Here is an 18,548-nt window from a genome sequence, read left to right as displayed (position 1 = left end):
TGAGACCCACCCAGGCCTTTGCAGCCAGTCTGGCTCTCTCCCTCCCATCCCAGTAGCAGAGGGAAAGGGCTTTACCTTGGGATCGGTTCGGAGGGGAGTGTTGTGTTTGAGGAAGGATTTCTTTTTACTACTTTGCCCCACCGAACCTGGGGTCATCAGCAGCTGGTTCTTCTGCACAGTGTGTAAAAAGGTCTTAAATGGACGCACAACCTGTGAAGAGAGCACAGAGAGTACAGGTAGCTGAAGGAGAAGGGAAGAGTCCTAGAGGAAGTATGCTGGGGCTGGGACTCTGCCTCACTTTGCTGGCTGGACAGAGTGGTGAGGGAGTCTTTTTTCTTGGAGGGGAGAGCCCGCCTTCCTCTGCTTGCTGCCCATCATACAGCTCATCCACGGCTTTCTTGTAACTTGGCTTTCTCCTGCAAGAGTTAATACATATCTATTACACAGCGACCCAACAGAGGAAATTCTTCTCCTGATCCTAGCAGCACTCATGATTCACACTGTCACAGTTCCAGGGTTAACTGCACCTCAGTCTCCTTTGTGGTCTCAAGAGCACCCCCTTGAGGACTCAGATCTCTAGTCAGCTCCTCTCTCGGGAAGGGAACATGCATGTCTCTTCCTCCAGATCAGACTTTTAGGGCTGCAGTTCCCTTGCAATCCACTATGTTTATCCCACCAGGTCTGAATTTAATTTAGCACTTACAGTTCTCTCTCAGGAATAATGACACAGTTAATCAGCGACCAGACAGCTTTCCCAAAGCATAAAACGTTTATTAGGATAAAACAGGGGTGGGCAAACTACATTTTAAGCCGGACTGAGAGCTCCAGCTGGGGAGTGGGGTCTGGCATTGACCTGCTCTAGCGCTCCAGCCAGGGCACCGGGTTGGGGGCCGCACCACGCGCCTCAGACCCGCTTCGGCGCTCCAGCCTGGGTGAAGAGTTGGGGCCGCACAACGCAGCTTGGCCCCGCTCTGGCGCTCCAGCCAGGGTGCCAGGTTGGAAGCCGCTCCATGCGGCTCCTGGAAGCCGCAGCATGGCCCTGCTCCAGCTCCTATGCGCTCCAATGGGAGCTGCAGGGGCAGTGCCTGCAGATGGGGCAGCATGCAGAGCCGCCTGGCCGAGCCTCCGTGTAGGAGCTGGAGAAGGGATATGCCACTGCTTCCGGGAGCCGCTTGAGGTAAGCGCTGCTCGGAGCCTGCACCCCTGAGCCTCTCCCCACACCCGAACCCCATGCCCCAGCCCTGATCCCCCTCCCGCTCTCCTAACACCTTGATCCCAGCCCGGAGCACCCTCCTGCAACCCAAACCTCTCACCCCCAGCCCCACACCCCCAGCCGGAACCTGCACCCCTGCCCTAGCCCTGATCCCCCTCCTGCTCTCCGATCCCCTCAGTCCCAGCCCAAAGCACCCTCCTACACTCTAAACTCCTCATCCCCAGCCCCACCCCAGAGCCCTCACCCCTCCCGCACCCCAACCCCAATTTTGTGAGCATCCATGGCGCGCACTACAATTTCTATTTCCCGATGTGGCGCTCAGGTCAAAAAGTTTGCCGACCCTTGAGATAAAAGCATTAGACAGAAAACAATGAAATTAACAGTTTTTATGCATGCTAAATTACCCATCACCCACATGGGATCTGGGTAGGTCTGTCCAGAAAAGTTTGTCAGTTCTGTGTTCCAGGGTGAGTCTGTCCGAGTCAGACCAGGCTGACTCTTTATATAGTTTTGGGGGCTCTGTCTCCAGGCCTCCTGATCCAGGTTTTTTTTTTTTTTTTTTTTTTGGGGGGGGGGGGGGGGAAGAGGAGAAGAAAATCAGTCAAGGGCCCTTCCTCCAGAAAGCAAAGCAAATACCTAGCTAATTAGGTATTATAACACTGTGCTAGGAGATGTGGGTTAAAACCCTTCTTCAGAGAGACAGACAAGCTTTCATTGAAGCCATATAATGTTGAATTAAATCAGTCCAGCCACCCAGACTATTTCCCCTTCCCTCTGATGAGAATGTACCTGACACTCTGGGGTTGTTCCTGTGCCTCATCGCTCTTATCGGACTGGCTCTCTGCAGAGAAAGACTTACAGTTAGTTCTGTCTAAAAGGTTCCCTTCAGGAGAGTCCAAAGCCAGAGTCACCAGGCCTAGCAGCTCAGCCCCCTCGGAACATTACTGGGAGCCTCTTCTGCTGTTGCCATGAACTGAATCTTCCTGCTTACGGCAGAAAGTGACTTAGCCACCTCCAAACCTCAGCACTCTGACCAATACAAAGTGTTATCTTTATGAAACTCTGTAGGAAACAGCGCATGAACGTTGTCTGTGGTACACACTATGCTCTGGCCTTCTGCATGTAGACCCACTGAGATAGCAGCCTGCATCAGACCATAAGAGGTTTCAGATCCTCCATCCCTACCCATGTTAGATATAACAGTCTTCCCACTGTCTAATGGGAGAGCACATTTACCACATTTTCTGAAGGAAAAACGGTAACAAGAGTCCAGCACAGCCAAATGTCACTTGGTTTGAGACAGGGATAGTCAGTTGGCAGACTGTGGGCCAAAACTGGACCACCAGACACTTTTGAACGGACCACAACCTCTTTTTATTTACTTATCATCATTATTGTTATTGCAGTGTGAAAAATGTTTCTGACTACCCCCGGTTTGAGATCAGACCAGTTTCTTGCACAAGGAATCTGGTCAATAGAATGTGAGATAAATTAACTAACTCTTAAAGCAGAGTCTTGCCCTTTCCTGAAGGGAAGAGAGTTACCTGTACCGCTCCCCTCCTGCTGCTCTGCCTGGACAAGGTTGCCAACGGCTGTCTTGGCATTCCTAGAACGAAGGGACATCCTGGGGCCTTGGGGACCCTGCAGAAAAGGTAACGGGATTTCAATGTGATGCCCACAGAGAAAAATAAAAACTCAAATCAGTATTTTAAAGTACTCTGTGTCCTGCTGGCACAAGGCAAAGCACTGGGAATACAACAGGTACAGACCCTTTGAGTGAAGTCTCACCCTGCAACTGTAAGAGAGAGAAAGCCCCACCTGAGTAACAAGCTGCAGCACGCTATAGCACAGAAGTAAATAGCAGCTATTCGCATAGAACACAAGAGTGGCCACAATATGCAGGGATTTTTTTTGCTCATATTGAGCTGGCTGAACACAGACCATTTGACAACCTAGACCAGGGGTTCTCAAACTGGGGGTCGGGACCCCTCGGAGGTTGTGAGGTTATTACATGGGGGGGTCGCGAGCTGTCAGCCTTCACTCCAAACCCTGCTTTGCCTCCTGCATTTATAATGGTGTTAAATATATTTAGAAGTGTTTTTCATTTATAAGGGGGGGGTCGCACTCAGAGGCTTGCTATGTGAAAGGGGTCACCAGTACAAAAGTTTGAGAACCAATGACCTACACAGTCAAGGCTGAATAATTGTGCTGGTTGCAGCCTTTTTTCCCAGGCAATGGCAGATCAACATTGCACTTGGTGACTGTGTGCCTGTTACTTCAGACACCTAATTGCATGCTAAAAGGTTGGAGGAACATAGGAGATCTCTATTTTATTAATATGATGTGTGCCTCTATTTGATTAATATCTTGCTGTCTGCTACATGAGTGTGTGTCATAGAGTGGACTGGGCCCTTTAAGAGGGAACTGGGTCAGTCCACCTGTGCCTCATTAACAGGCTCACAATGGAGCCTGACAGAGGACAGCTGGTATCTATAAAGAGCCAGCAAGGAAACTGCAGAGTGTTAGCAGGCTCCTGCAGGAGAGTTTGAGACACCAGGGAACAAGACTCCAGCTAGGTAGAGCTGGGAGCAGCCTGCTAAAAGCAGGGAATTGAGTTGGCCTGGTAATTCTGCGAGCATCCAGTGGATAAGGGACTGCTTGGAGGAGTCTGGGATTATTATGTGCCTATAGCAAACCTGTACATAGAGAGTGAGCCCTGGAAGATAGTCCTTATGCTGCCAGAGGCTGCTTGTTTCAGGGAACCGATCCACAGCAGGCACAGATGAGACTTCCTCAGACTAAACTAAGCAGAGGTGGTAGTGAGGTGCCTCACAACCCTGGATAGCTCTGGGAAGTGTCCCAGGGAGTCAGGGTCTGCAGAGAAACAGACTAACCTGGTCCTCAGAAGAGTAGGGGCATGAGAGAGAAGTCAGACTTCCCTAACAGTTAGCATTTCCCTCAGGCTTTAGGTAAGACAATATGCCTGTAGGATTTTGTTGTTGTTGTTTTAACCCTTATGATTCCTATGGCAATATGATCCCTATGGCAATTGGAGAAAAATACTTTGCTTTGGAGAGGCTGTTGAGAGTAACTACATTTTCAAGCTGATCACACAGCCCCAAAGGGAAGTCTCTGACAGGCGCCAAACACTGCTGGTAAATAGGGATGCTGTGACCCCATGATCCAGTCTAAAAATGGGGTGAATCACAGGATTCTACCCTGAGAGAAGAGCTGGTGCTGGGCCAGGGATTTAACGAATTGAGGACTGCTGCGGAAAAAGCAAGTGATTCTGAAACAAGTGCTCACACCATCTTGGGGCTTTTCCTCATGAGACCAACTGAAGGGAGCACAAATCAGTGAGGGGGTGGTTTCAATAAAAACATGGTAGTTACAATATTCAGTAGTTCTCTAATATACAGAAATGGACAGGCCATTCCATTAGACCTAAATATTATTTAAAGGTCAACAGGAAAGTTCTCAAAGTTGCATTCAGTTTAAGTTCCCAATTTAGTAACAGTGTATAGAGAGAACAACAGTTCAGTCAAAACCCTTTCCGCTACCATGAAAAGTCATTTGTTTTCCCACCAAGTTTCTGATCACCATCAGCAAATAAAACTGAACCAGGAAACAGGAGCCAAAATATATCTCCCCCCCCCACCCCAAATCCTTGCTGTGCTCTGGAACAGTGATGCCATCAACTTGCCCAGGACAAGTTGAACTAAGGAGGTGTTGGACAAAAAATATTTTTTCATAGCTCTCCCCCACTATTTACGCTGCATCAGCCCAACCCGGATCTTACCTCCTTACAGGGGATGGTAGATTCCAGCTCAGACCTGGAAGAAAGAGTTAGATGCTTAGTGGCAAAAACAGTATCAGCTCAGAGCTGTCTGCGGGCAATAATACATTTTATGCCAGGATAACCACTGAAGAAAGGTATCCTCCAACAGTGAAATTCAATGCATTTATTTTGCACCCTTCACCCATCATGTGCATTCTGTACAATAACTCCACTACAAACAGACATTGCTTTTAAGAATAAATGACTACAGAAATCTTTCCTTTCCCAAACTCTGGAAGAAAGAACCAGGTAAGAGCACAAATGAAGGAGTTACTCAATGTTCTGGAGCAGGGGTTCTCAACCTTTTTGTTGCTGAAGCCCCTCTCAATATGCTATAAAAACACCAGGGCCCTGTGGGGGGGGCGGGGGCAGACAGACGGACGGACAACTGAGGGCTGGGACCCTTGGGCATAGGCATAGTTTTACTTGGGGGTGGGGTGGGTCAAGAGCAGGCACGGCTTGAGCCAGCTCTGCACAGCGAGGTCCAGGGAGGGAGCGCCATCTCCACCCCCTGACTCACTCAGGAGCCTGTCTGGGCTGTGGGGGGACACAACCAAAAAATATAACTCAAAGGGGGGACTCAGTTCAAAAAGTTTGAAAACCACTCAGGGTGCAGAGGGGGGTAGCTAGGGGCTGTGTGAAGTGAAGGGGTAGCTCAGGGTGCAGGGAGGGGATACGGAGGGATACCTAGGGGCTGTGTGCAGGCAGGGGAGTAGCTCAGGGTGCAAGCAGGGGGTAGCTAGGGCTTGTGTATGGGGGGGTGCTACGGCTCCCAGTGTGGCTCCCAACTTTGGGAAGGGGGGCACTGGGGCTCCCAGCTTCCGCCCCCGGCTGCTCCTGGCTTAGCAGGGGGGCGGGGGAGGAGGAGGTTTGTCGGCTTCAGCCCCGTGCCACTCCCGGCTTCAGTGCTGGGGCTTGGGGCATTGGGTTTCAGCCGTGGGACTCCGTGGCCCTCCTGAATGGACTCGCGGACCCCCTGTTGAGAACCACTGCTCTGGAGAATCAGATATTTCTTCCTCTAGAGTAGGGATAATCAATTATTTTTGTCAAGGTCCAAATTCCTTGGTCAAGGCATAGCCAAGGTCCAGATTCCAGAGAAAATACAAAAACAATGATGATAATAAAATAAATAATAATAATAATAAGTGAATAAAAAGATTTCACGGTCCGTTCAAAAGCATCTGGCAGTCTGGATTTGGCCCGCAGTCCACCTATTGATTACCCCTACTCTACAGCCTCCACAGGGTGAGGAATCCTAGCATTTTAGCCAGACAGGTGCCCTGATGCAGAGGGCTGATCTGACTGGCCTGAATCTGAGGAGTCCCCTATCCTTCTTGGGATCCTAAAATCCACAGAAGCCAAATGCAATAGGGGGATCCTTTGTCAGGGCACCTTTCTTGCCACCCACCCTCCTGTAACTGAGAGCTGCTTTTCTCAGCTGCGGTCAGACTCTGGGACTTTAGCTGGCAGAACCCATTTTATTAGTTCCTTATGGAGCACCTTTGCTAGAGAATGAACCCTTTTAGCCTGGGATTCTTCATCAGGCTTCAGCTCTAACACAGGCTTAGAGATCACCCTCCCTGTGTTGAGGCTCCCTTTCAGAACAGGATCCCCCAGAACCTCTTGGAGGAGCAGGCTCTGGAGCAGAGTGTTATAGTTCTTTTGGGCCCTTTTAGAGAAGGCTTTACAAACATCACAGCCTTTAGCCAAATGCCTTTCTCCAATGCCTAAAAGGCACTTTTCAAGCCCATCTGAAACCAAGGAACATTGTGGAGCAAGGGGAACATCTTGTCAACCCTAATTTCTTACATGGGTTTGCAACATTGGCCAAAACAGAAGGCAACAAAATATGATGAAATGGTAAGAAATCCACTACATTAAAATTTAGATTTAATATCGGGTAGCTTAACTGTTTACACTAGACTCTACAAGCTCAAACTTGAGAGAAAACCCTGGTTCTGTAGTTGCTCTGGCCACTTGAGCAGCTCCTCAGGATGTCGTCTGGACAGCTGGATAGGCCTCAAGAATATTTGAGGAATGGAGAAATCTTGCATGAGTAGCCTTACCTGACTTTGACGGTTTTTTCTTCATCCATAAGGCTCTCCACAGAGCTGTGACCTGAGGGAAAAAAAGAGGGTGAAAACCAAAATGTAAATAAACGAATCCCAGCAAAGATTAATAAACAAATCCCTGTCAATCAAGCTCAGAACCTGGGACCTGCACATCTATCAGGCAAGGGTATTTTGAGAAGGTTCCTGCTACAAGACAAATTGCTTTACAAATGGGCTGAACTAATTCTGAAAATACGAGACTGCCTTCCCTTATTGCCCCAGAAATGGATACACTCCTGATATCACTCAGATTTAAATAGCAGACTCTCCTCAATCAAGACAACAGCCTGATTTATACATAGGTCTATGAGTAAACTACTGAACAAAAACTTTTGTGCTCCCCAGCAACTGATGTATTTATTTTTGTTGTGTTTGTGAAGCACTGTGATGAGCATTCAATACTTGCTGACAGTTATATATCTGAATCAGATTCCCACAGTGCAGTTCTCTCTCTAGAATAGTACAAGCAATGTACATGAAGATAGATTGGCTCAGCAAAGCAAGATCTAGCTGCTACCAACCTCCCATGCCCACATTGTGTATTTATGTCAAACTGTTTAGATTTGGACTCTTCCATTCATTGTGGAAGGCCCTGTCCAACCTAATGGATTTTTAAGCCATTTTACAGATGCATTAAGAGCATTAACCCCTGCAAGAGGCTTACTCACGGTTTACTCTACTGAAGGCCAAATTGTCAGCAATGGATTCCAATTGATGACAACTGTTTAAGTCAGGGGTGGGCAAACTACAGGCTGCGGGCCCAATCCGGCCCACAAGCCATTTTAATCTGGCCCTCAAGCAGCCGCTGGGGAGTGGGGTCTGGGGCTTGCCCGGCACTCCAACCAGGGTGCAGGGTCAGAGCCCGCTTCACGCAGCTCCCAGAAGCAGCGGCATGGCCCCTCTCCAGCTCCCAAGCAAGGGGGTAGCCAGGGGGCTCCGCTCTGCAAGCTGCTCCCACCCCAAGTGCCACCCCCACAGCTCCCATTGGCCAGGAACCGCAGCCAACGGGAGCTGCAGGGGCAGTGCCTGCGGATGGGGCAGCATGCAGAGCCACCTGGCCATGCCTCCGCGTAGGAGCGGAAAAGGGACATGCTGCTGCTTCTAGGAACCACTTGAGGTAAGTGCCACTCAGAGCTCACATCCCTGAGCCTCACCTCAACACCCTGTTTCAGCCCTGATCCCCCTCCCGCCTTCCAAACCCCTCGGTCCCAGCCCGGAGCCCCCTCATACACCCCAAACTCCTCATCCTCAGCCTCACCCCAGAGCCCGCACCCCCAGCCGGAGCCCTCACCTCCCCCCCAGCCTGAAGCCCCCTCCCGCACCCCAAACTCCTCATTTCTGGCTCCAACCCGGAGCTCACCCCCTGAACCAGAGCCCTCACCCCTCCCGCACCCCAACCCCAACTTTGTGAGCATTCATGGCCTGTCATACAATTTCTATTCCCAGATGTGGCCCTCGGGCCAAAAAGTTTGCCCACCCCTGGTTTAAGTGCTAGCATAAACTGGACAAAACTGTTTTCAAAACTGGCTCATGGGGATCCATGCTGAGAATATTGTCAGCACTGCTTCCATTTCCTTGTCTACAAAGTGCTTTGGGCAGAGTCTGTGCTGCAGAAATTTATACAGAATTCCCCAGATTCGGCTGAGCCATTGTCAGGACACATGAGAACTACAGTGTAGACAAGGCCACAGCCTCTAGCATGATTCTAAAGAAATGGTTTAATTGAAACAATTTAGCAGTTGTGTTAATGGTGCATGTTAAACTTTGTGAAAGCGCTTCTGTTTGTGCTACAGATCTATCTTCAAGAGTCATGGAAGTCCTCAGCTAGAAAACATAGATCAGTGGCTCCCAAACGAAGGGCCATCAGCTGTGACCCCTGTGCGGAGGACGCCATTTTGCTTCACACAGTGTGTTCTCGCACGCATGTTGCATGCGAGGTCATGATGCACAAGGGACACCATTTTGCACTACAAAACTGCATCCACCATGCTCTCTGGGATCCCCACAGGAAGTACTTCATTAAAATAGGGTTGTGATGGCAAAAAGTTTGGGAACCCCCTGAGGTAGAACAATAGAACTGAAAGAATGTTAGTGTAGCTATGTTCTTTCTTAGGGTTGGGTATTTGACCAGCTGAAAAATAACTGGTCAATTGACCAGTCTAATATTGTCAAATAATGTCAAAATATTCATATTTTAAAGCACTAATTTATTAGAACAGTAACTAAAGAGTAAGGACTTTAGTCTCCAACAAGCTTATAGCCTTAGATAGTTACGCCTAATTACAGTTTTTTTTCTCCTGCTGATAATAGCCTACCTTAATCGACTGGTTACAGCTGGTATGGCAATCCCCATTTTTTCATGTTCTCTGTATATATATCTATATCTATCTTCCTGCTGTATTTTCCACTACATGCATCTGATGAAGTAGGCTTTCGCCCACGAAAGCTTATGCTCAAATAAATTTGTTAGTCTCTTAGCTGCCACAAGTACTCCTCGTTCCTTCTACAAAAAACAAGTTACTTAACTGAGTTGTTTTAACTCAAAAATGCAAAACACAATGAAGTGAAGTTATAAAAAGGGCAAGAATGGCACCGTGATGCAATCAAAAAAGGAGGTCAGCACCTAAATCAGAGCATTCTTGCTGGAATATTTGATCATGGTCAAATAACAGGATATAAACTGACAAGCCTGCCAGATCTATTCTTCCTATTTTCCACAATTAGTCTCAGCACACAGCTTATTTCCAACCTTCTTTAGATGCAAGGGAAAGACTGTGGTGTTTATACTTCAAGAGTCTCTTACTCATTCATCTGGTGTTTACTTTTTGCATTTCACTCAGCTCCATAACAGAGGGAGATCTGTTTGAGCCAGAAAGTGAAACTCTTGCACTAAAACAATGTTTGCTTCTCAGCAAGACAAAAAAGGGATCTTTAAAATCCAATAATGCCCCCACAAACAAACATCAGTTCCCATTGCAAGTTATAAATAAATAAACAAATGAGTACATTTCTAGTCATACTAGGTCTTGAAAACCCCAGCCCCTCCTTGCCCTCCCAGAAAATGGGGGCTCCAAAACCACCAGCCAGTTTCTGTTTAAGTCACTGGGTCACAAAAATTGCTACTTTGTTTCCAAGGGAAAGGCGCAGGCCTTGATAAGAGCCCACACCACCCCTTGGTCAGCTACTGGCAGCACCAGTTTAAAAAGGGGAATCATGTCCACTGGCTTTTTCTGCAACTTTACAATGGCAAGAGATTCAAGAGGAACAGATTCCAGGACTACGGCTTCATATATCACACTCTCACCATCTACACCAGGGGTGGGCAATAATTTCGCAGGGGGGTCACTCCACGAGTTTTGGTAAGTCATCATGGGCCACACATTTCTACTATATTAATGGAAGGGTGCGGGGTCTAGGAGGGAGTTTGGGTACAGGAGGGGGTTCTGACCTGGTGCAGATTGTTGGGGTGCAGGAGAGGGGTGTGGGCTCTGGGAGGGAGTTTGGTGCAGGACGGGGCTCCAGACTAGGGACTGGGGTGTAGGAGGGAGCGCAGGGTCTGGGAGGGAGTTTGGGTACAGGAGGGGGTTCAGACCTTTGGCAGAGGGTTGGGGTGCGGGAGGGGGTGCGAGGTTCAGACTCTGGCTGGGAGGTGCTTACCACAGGTGGCTCCCAGCAGCACAGCAGGGCTCAGGCAGGCTGCCTGCCTGCCATAGCCCTACGCCGCTCCCGGAAGCAGCTGTGGCCGGCTGCTGCTGGGAGGTCTCTGCGCGCCCCTTGAGGGAAGGGGGGAAGCGGGTCTCTGTGCGCTGCCCTCGCCCGCAAGCACTGGTCCCGCAGCTCCCATTGGCTGGTTTCCAGCCAATGGGAGCTGTGAGGACAGTGCTGGGGGTGGGGTGGAGGAGGCAGCACATGGAGCCGCCTCGCCCCACCAGCCGGCCGCTTCCAGGAGCAGCTTGGGGCCATAGCAGGCAGGCAACCTTTCTGAGTGCCCCGCTGCACTGTGGGACTTTTAGTGGCCCGGACTCACAGATCGCGAGGGGGCAGAGGAGGCCGAACAGAAACTTTAGTCATGGCAGGTTGGACAGAAATGTCAGACTGGCCGGATCTGGCCCGCAGGCTGTATTTTGCCCACCCCGATCTACACGGATACTGACTATTTAGGTGACCAGTTACTGGCTAGAAGTACTGGCTTTTGTGAAGTTAACACTGCACTATAAGTGTCACACTCAGCTGAGTCTCTCTAGAACTTGTGCTTATTTTTAGCAAGCCAATTTAAACACACTGACATTTAACTGAAATGTATCTAGCCCAAGGATAGTTCTTCAATGTGGATGCAGCAGGTAACTCCATACTGGCAAAGAGTCCTGTGGCACCTTATAGACTAACAGACGTATTGGAGCGTAAGCTTTCGTGGGTGAATACCCACTTCGTCGGATGCATCCGAAGAAGTGGGTATTCACCCACGAAAGCTTATGCTCCAATACGTCTGTTAGTCTATAAGGTGCCACAGGACTCTTCGCCGCTTTTACAGATCCAGACTAACACGGCTACCCCTCTGATACTTAATTCCATACTATAGCTTTCCAATGCTGAAAAAAACAGGCAGAGTGCCTGGGAATGGATCAAAGCAAAATTGCCTTGTAAACCTGAGAAACTTACGGATCAAGCAGTTGGAGGCTAGAGATGATTGACGAGCTGCAATTCTCTTGGACCTCGTCCTGCTGACAGACTTCCGGATCATGCTTTCCCTTTTGCTGGCCAGTGAGTACTTCTCCGCCAATGAGGTACGGCAGCTCATGGAGGATCTGCACATCAGACTTCGACGAACAGAGTGACGGCTTGATCTGGAGCCTGTAGGGGTCCCCGTGCCATCCTTTAAATCCTGGAAAAGTTCCTTTACTGAGCCTTGGTTATCTTCCATCTCCTCAGCGGCAGGCTCCCTATTTACAGTGGCTTTCCTAGTGGCTGTATTTGCTATTTTTAATTTAGATGCACTCCGGCCTTCTCTTTCCCCTTTTGGCTTAGTAGTTTCAGGAATCAACAGCACAGAGACTGCAGACATAGGCTGCAGTTCTACCATCCCAGCTTTCTTGGGAGAGTCATCATCTGAGCTCAGGACAATGACTTTGGAGACCTCGGCCCCTGTCTTGGGCAGACTTCTCTTCAGATGTAACTCAGCACTATTGCGATCATTGACACTGATATCTACTAAGGGGACCCTTCCTTCCACTGGCTGGACAGCTGACTTCTCAGGAAGTGCCACAGAGTGCATATCAGGTACCACAGCCCGGGATCTTGTCACCCTTCGAGGCGGGGAGGCCTCTTCCACCACAGCTCTGATTATTTCCAGGTCCTCTTTGCTTCGGAGTCTTCTGGAACATCGCTTAGCAGATGCTCGCTTAATACTCCTCCTTGATAACCTAATAACAGAAACAGTGAAGCAAACTGGAGCCACATAAAAGCCAACGTTTCATTTACAGGCTAGAATTGGAGATGACCGTTTTCTTTTTATCAAAAAGCACCTTTCTGTGGATGATTCCATTATTCTTTACTACCTAAGCATTTACGGAAAAGTTGATCTTGTTGTATACACATCCATGTGTTGGTGGTGATGTGTGGTTTGGGGCACTTACAAGACAAAATTGAGATGATCTAGAGAAAAGCAACAAATTAACAGAAAGAGGTGGGCGTGTGTGACAGTCTGTACCCCTATGTGCACCCCTTTTACAAGACTATGATAAAAGTTGTACAAAGTATACCTTGAGGTATCATTTGAAAACTCATGATTTGCTGATCATTGCTGTCCTGTTGCACACATTTCAACAACACTACATGTAAAATTATGAGATTTTGCTGTATGATGGTTACTAAAATAGGTTGTAATTCTGGGTAACACCCACAAGCCAATTTCTCAGACACAAAGATACCATGCCAGCAAGGTGTTAAAGAGTCATTACCTACTTACATAAGAACAGCCATACTGGGTCAGACCAAAGGTCCATCTAGCCCAGTATCCTGTCTTCCCACAGTGCTTCAGAGGAAGTGAACAGAACAGGTAATCATCAAGTGATCCATCCCCTGTTGCCCATTCCCAGCTTCTGACAAACCAAAGACTAGGGACACCATCCCTGCCCATCTTAGCTAATAGCCATTGATTAACCTATCCTCCATATATACTCCATACTTAATTGGACATTCACCAGCCCAGGGTGGGGCGTGGGGGGTGTACAAAGTATGTACAATTCACCTGAAGGATAGTTGGCAGCTAACATACCCAATGGAACTGCCTGACCCCATGACCCAGCAAAGACTCTTCCAGTACAAAGGATTGGAGTATAAGGGTGGGGGGGGGGGAGGAGGAGGGAAGAGAAGGCCTCCTCTCCTCTCCACATTACATCTCTCTGCTGATAACATCAATGAATACCTGAAGAACACTGAACTAAGGGGTCTGGTCCCAAGCTGAAAGAAAAGCCAGCCTGTGAACTGCAAACTATGAAAAGACAGTTACCTGTTCCGTAACTGATGTTTGAGATGTGTTGCTCATGTCCATTCCATATTAGGTGTGTGTTCTCACTACATGCACCGGTGCCGGAAGTTTTCCCCTCAGTGGTATCTGTAGGGGACTAGCTCTGGTGCCCCCTGGAGTGGCACACGTATGCCGCAGTATAAGGGGCACCACTGGCTCCCTCCACCCTCAGGTTGCTCCCAGCTGGCCTGGCATTTCTCGTTCATTAATGGCTGCAACTACCAGGGAGCTTGGGGCCAAGTGGGTGTATAAGTATTCATGACCCTTCACCAGCACATAGTATTTTCTCTCTGCCCTTCTTGAAATAGGGGGGCAGGGATGAGGGGGTCTGCCAAAAGGCATTAATAATTTTAGATTCCCCCTCATATAGGGACAGCGCCACCCTAGCTTGTGCGTAAAGCAGGGGACGTCGAACAAGGAGTCCTATGTTTCCTCCAGCTCCTCAGCAGGGATCCCCAAGCTGGAGGCGACGAGTTTCAATAGTCCCTGATGTGCCTTAGCATCATCTTATGGAACGGGGGGGGTGGGGGGGGGGGGTGAAATCACCTCATCAGGGGATGAGGCCGGTACTGTGGGCTCCGCCACCTCTGATGGTGGTCCTAGCGGCCGTTCCTCGGGGTTCAGGTGGACCTGAGTGGTTCCCCCTCCCGGGATGACTGTCTCTGGACGGGGGCGAGACACCGTAGCCGACGGCTTGCCCAAGGCCCCTGTCACCGATCTGGGCACTTGTGATGGGGAGCGGTGCCGCACAGATGGGGACTTGCGGAATGGTCCCAAGGCAGATTTATCCCTGGATCGTGGTACCTTGTTGCTGGTGCGGGCGGCACTGGTAGCACCATGATATCCTGTGCTGCCTGCAGGGCCTCAGGTGTTGTAGGGAGATCCAGTTGTCTGAGGCCCATATCATTGTCTGGTGAGGCAGGCATGGCTCAGGAAGGGCTAGTCCATTCTCTCTGAGCTGGGGCCCCACCCACAGAAGGAGGATTGGAGCAACCCGCCTTGGATCTTGGCTCACCTCCCGCCTTTTCCTTGCCTTTGTGAGACATAGGAGATCTTCCTCTCCTGGTCTTCTGTCACTTGACAGGTGCGGGATTGGGGGGGGGGGGGGAGCGCTCCGCACGGATGACACAGTGCTGGGAGCAGAATTGGACCTTAGCTGCTCCGGTGCAGGAGTTAGCGCAGACTCCATTAGGAGTGCTCTGAGACGGATGTCTCACTCCTTCGTCCAAGGTTTGGAGGCCTTACAAATTTGTCAGTTATGTGGGACTCGCCCAGGCACCTCAGACAAGTGTTATGCGGAGCATAGGTTTTCTGCAGGAATTGCGGGGTTTGTAGCCTGGGAACCGGGGCATGCCCCAACCCCTGGCGGAGTCTGGCACGGGACTAACTTTTATCTTACACTAAGGGTTTTCTAAAACTATTCGTGACTATTTACAACTTTTTTTTGTTAAAGAAAAGTTCATTAACTACTGAGCAAGCAAGAAAGCTAGCCTAAGCAGCAGATGTTCTAGCACCGTCACTGGTGGCAAGAAGGAACTGAGGGTGGAGGGAGCCAGCGGCATGTGTGCCTCCCCTACAGATATCACTGAGGGGAAAAACTTCAGGGAACAAGGGCACGTGGCAAGCACACACATCTAATATGGAATGGACATGAGCAAGCACTCAAAGAACTGAGAATTGCCTGCAGCATCTGGTGTGGTAAGAACGATATTTGTTTCCAATCTTATTTAGCTTGGTAAAGTTTAGGAATCAGCTTGCGGTTTTATCTTTCTATTTGTTTTGTAACCAATTCTGACTTTTGTGCCTTACCACTTAAAATCTGTTTCTCTAGTTAATAAACTTGTTTTATTGTTTTATCTAAACCTGCGTGTTTGGAAAAACTCCACTTGGGGTATCAAGGCTTGTGCAGATCATTTTCTATTAATAAATGACAGACTCAAAATGAGCTTGTATTGTCCAGGAGAGTGCTTGACAGTGCAAGATGCACATTTTTGGGGCAAAGTCTGGGACTGGAGAGTTTGCTGGTGTTGCTCTGCAGTGTAATTCATGATTGGCTGACTATAGCACTCATGCAGTGTAACTGGGAGTAATTTACATGCTGGACACTGTGTGAGAGCAGACCAGGAGTGATTGCTCTCACAGCAAAGCAGTGTAAAAGGCACCCCAGCTTGGAGAACTGAGTGGACACAGCTTTTCAGCAAGTCAAATGTAGGCTGAACCATCGGAAAAATGGATATTTTGTAAGACAGTCTATCAGATTCATGACATGTCTCCAGCTCTGTCCTGAGGTAGTCACAACTGATTCTAGGTGGGTAGCGAGCAATGTGAGTAAGGGAATTAATGAAGCAAGATCCTGTTTTCACACAAGTTCTCATGCAATCGTTAAGACTGGCTGCTTGGTACGGATTCTGAGATTTTTGTAATTGAAAAAGTCACAGAATCTTAGATGCCCTTTGCACAGCTCCTTGAGCAGTCTGACAAGCACTGCAATGTTGCAGAACACTAGCAGTACATGTATAGTTTGTTTAGGGCTGCTGTAGTTAGAGAATATTAATAAGTGTGCACGCAGAACATTTACTGTGCAGTTCAATATTGTACTTTAGAGCAGCGTTTCTCAAATGTGGCCACCAGGGGTTTTTCCTGAGGCCGCGACAGTCTCCTGGCCAGAGATGGAGGAGGGGGCAAAGCAGCAGCCCCTCCCTGCATCACCAAGGGCCTCGGGGGAGGTCTTCAGCCCCACCACATCTTCAGCTGCAGGACTCTAGGGCTGGGCTTCACCCCCCTCCCCCCCCGTCCCCTGATTCAGCCAGAGGCTCCGGGGGGGTGGGCTTCAGCTCCACTGCCTCAGCTTCAGCCAGGGGACTCCAGAAGCAGGTTTCACCCTCCCTCCCCTCACCCCCATCCTCAGCTTCAGCCGCAAGACTCCAGGAGCGGCCTTCACCCTTTCCCCTCCAGCTTCAGCCGCAGGACTCTGGGGATGGGCTTCACCCCCTCCCCCACCCCCGTGGCTTCAGCCTTAGGGCTCTGTCAGCGAGCTCCGGGATTCAACCCCTCCCTCCCCACTCTTGCCACGGGGCTCCTGCTCTGGGCTTCACCCCAGGGTGGCAGGGCTTCAGGATGACCAGCCTTACCGGATGTCATGGGCAAGGAGCAGGGTGAGCCTGGGGTGCGAGGCTGCAGAAGTGAGCTTATGGCAATGCGGGGCAGGGGAAGCAGCAGGACCCGGCGGGGGGGCGCTGGGGGCCAAGGTGATGGGTGGGTGGCTGAGGGAGGCAGCAGGGACAAATATTTTTTTAATGCACAATCTCCAATATCCCAAATCAGGAGAGTCTACTTTAACACCTGCAGATACAGCCCTTCTCACCTTTTCCGGATTGGGTCTTTGTTCTCATCCTGAACGCTCGAAAGTCGCCTCTTCGGACGATTTTTCTGTGACGGTGTTTTTGGCATCAGCTCTGGCTCATCGCTGCAGCTGCTGTTTTAACAACAAGACGGCAAGGAAGAGAAATCAGCATCCCCAGGGCAAGAAGGTACTTGTACCCGGGCACATCTGTCCTGGCAGGACTCCAGCTGGCAAACAGACAAAGGGGATGTCCACAAAGTCTTGCCTCTGCCAGGTGAGGAGCAGGGTCCATGCCCAACAGGATACTAGAGGTCACGAACAGGCTTGGCTCCAGCCAGTCACAGAGCCAACCGCCAGGCACCGGCTATGTAGCGGAGTCCGTTAGGGGAGCTCTCTGCCCGTCTCGGGGGGGGGAGGGGGGGGCGGGGTGTCTCTGTATGTCTAGATCCGTGGGGGGGAGAGGAGGGTCTCCGCATTTGTGTATCTGTCTCTATCTGCGGGTGTGCGCCCGTCTCTGTGGCGGGTGGGGATCCTCAATCCGTCGGTGGGGTGTCCGCACATGTTCGTCGATCTCTACTTGGGGAGAGTAGGGGGCTGCCTCCAGCCCCACTGCCTGGCTGGCGGGGTGCAGGGAAAGGCTGGGCAGCCGGGGAAAGCGGACAGCGCTGCCAGTGTTCACCACCCCGGGGCGCTCCACGGCCCCCGGCCAGGCCCGGGCCAAACTCCTCCTTCCGTGCCCTGCCCCATCCCGCCCGGCCAGGGCTGGACCAATCCACCCACCGGCCCGCTCCAGGCCATTCCTCCCCCTGAATCGGTGATGGATCAACCCCCCGCCCCCGGCACACTCCTACCCCCGGTTCTGGATCAACCCGCCCAGGGCTGGACCAGAGCCCATCCCCCACCATTCCTACCCCCCGCCCGGCGCTGGACCAGATCCCCCCGCCCCCAGCCGGCTCCTACCCGCTGAACATCTTGGCGGCCTCCTCGCGGATCTCCCGCAGCCAGACCATGTCGATGGCGTCCACCTGCCGCAGGAACTCGGCCAGTTTGCGGTTGCAGACCGCGGGTAGGTGCGCGGGGCCCGACGCCGCCTCCATGGCTCCGTCCGCCCGCAGCCGGCGCTCTCCCAGGCCAGGCCCGTGGCAGAAACCTTCCTTTTCCGGGCGCGCGCCGCGCCGCTACCCGCCTCAATTTTCAAATCTAACTGTCAGCTGACGCGCGTGTCGTCACACCCTTCCTGCCCAATCACATAGCGTCAAACGAGGTGGGGGGGCGTACGCAGCCTGCATCATAGAGACCAAAGCAGGCCTTTCTAGCCACTAGAGTCTACGATGCGGAGCCTCAGGGAGGAACTCGCTGGTAAGGCTAGGGGGGTGGGATCCTAGCTGTATCGCCTCTCTTGGCCGTGACGGACGGAGGCGGGAGCCAATGAATATGGCGCTCGGGCAGGGCGCTTTGTGATTGGCGCGGACTCGGATGACCGCGGAGGGCGTGCCAGTTAATGAAGGAATCGCTTG

The 18,548-nt window shown here is 50.7% G+C and overlaps 1 protein-coding gene across 4 annotated transcripts in view; it reads right to left on the bottom strand.

Annotated features, from left to right (window-relative positions):
* Positions 1 to 18,529, bottom strand: part of LOC102933733 (inner centromere protein) — a 28,398-nt gene extending 9,869 nt beyond the window's left edge. The window contains exons 1-9 of one of the 4 annotated variants that reach the window (XM_037899470.2): positions 17,992 to 18,529; positions 17,053 to 17,163; positions 11,822 to 12,582; positions 7,118 to 7,169; positions 5,013 to 5,046; positions 2,758 to 2,854; positions 2,003 to 2,054; positions 299 to 416; positions 76 to 210 (exon numbers count right to left, since the gene is read on the bottom strand). In XM_037899470.2, coding sequence (XP_037755398.1) covers positions 76 to 210; positions 299 to 416; positions 2,003 to 2,054; positions 2,758 to 2,854; positions 5,013 to 5,046; positions 7,118 to 7,169; positions 11,822 to 12,582; positions 17,053 to 17,163; positions 17,992 to 18,128 — 1,497 coding nt within the window. In that variant the 5' untranslated portion in view covers positions 18,129 to 18,529. The remainder of the gene's footprint in view (positions 1 to 75; positions 211 to 298; positions 417 to 2,002; positions 2,055 to 2,757; positions 2,855 to 5,012; positions 5,047 to 7,117; positions 7,170 to 11,821; positions 12,583 to 17,052; positions 17,164 to 17,991) is intronic. The other 3 variants (XM_037899471.2, XM_037899469.2, XM_037899468.2) reach the window with 3 other exon arrangements.
* Between the last annotated feature and the right edge of the window lie 19 nt (positions 18,530 to 18,548).

Source organism: Chelonia mydas, chromosome 6, assembly GCF_015237465.2.
Source record: "Chelonia mydas isolate rCheMyd1 chromosome 6, rCheMyd1.pri.v2, whole genome shotgun sequence".
In the NCBI taxonomy this organism is placed as follows: domain Eukaryota; kingdom Metazoa; phylum Chordata; order Testudines; family Cheloniidae; genus Chelonia; species Chelonia mydas.
Note: the sequence above shows the minus strand (reverse complement) of the source record. Positions and strands in the feature narration are given on the sequence as shown.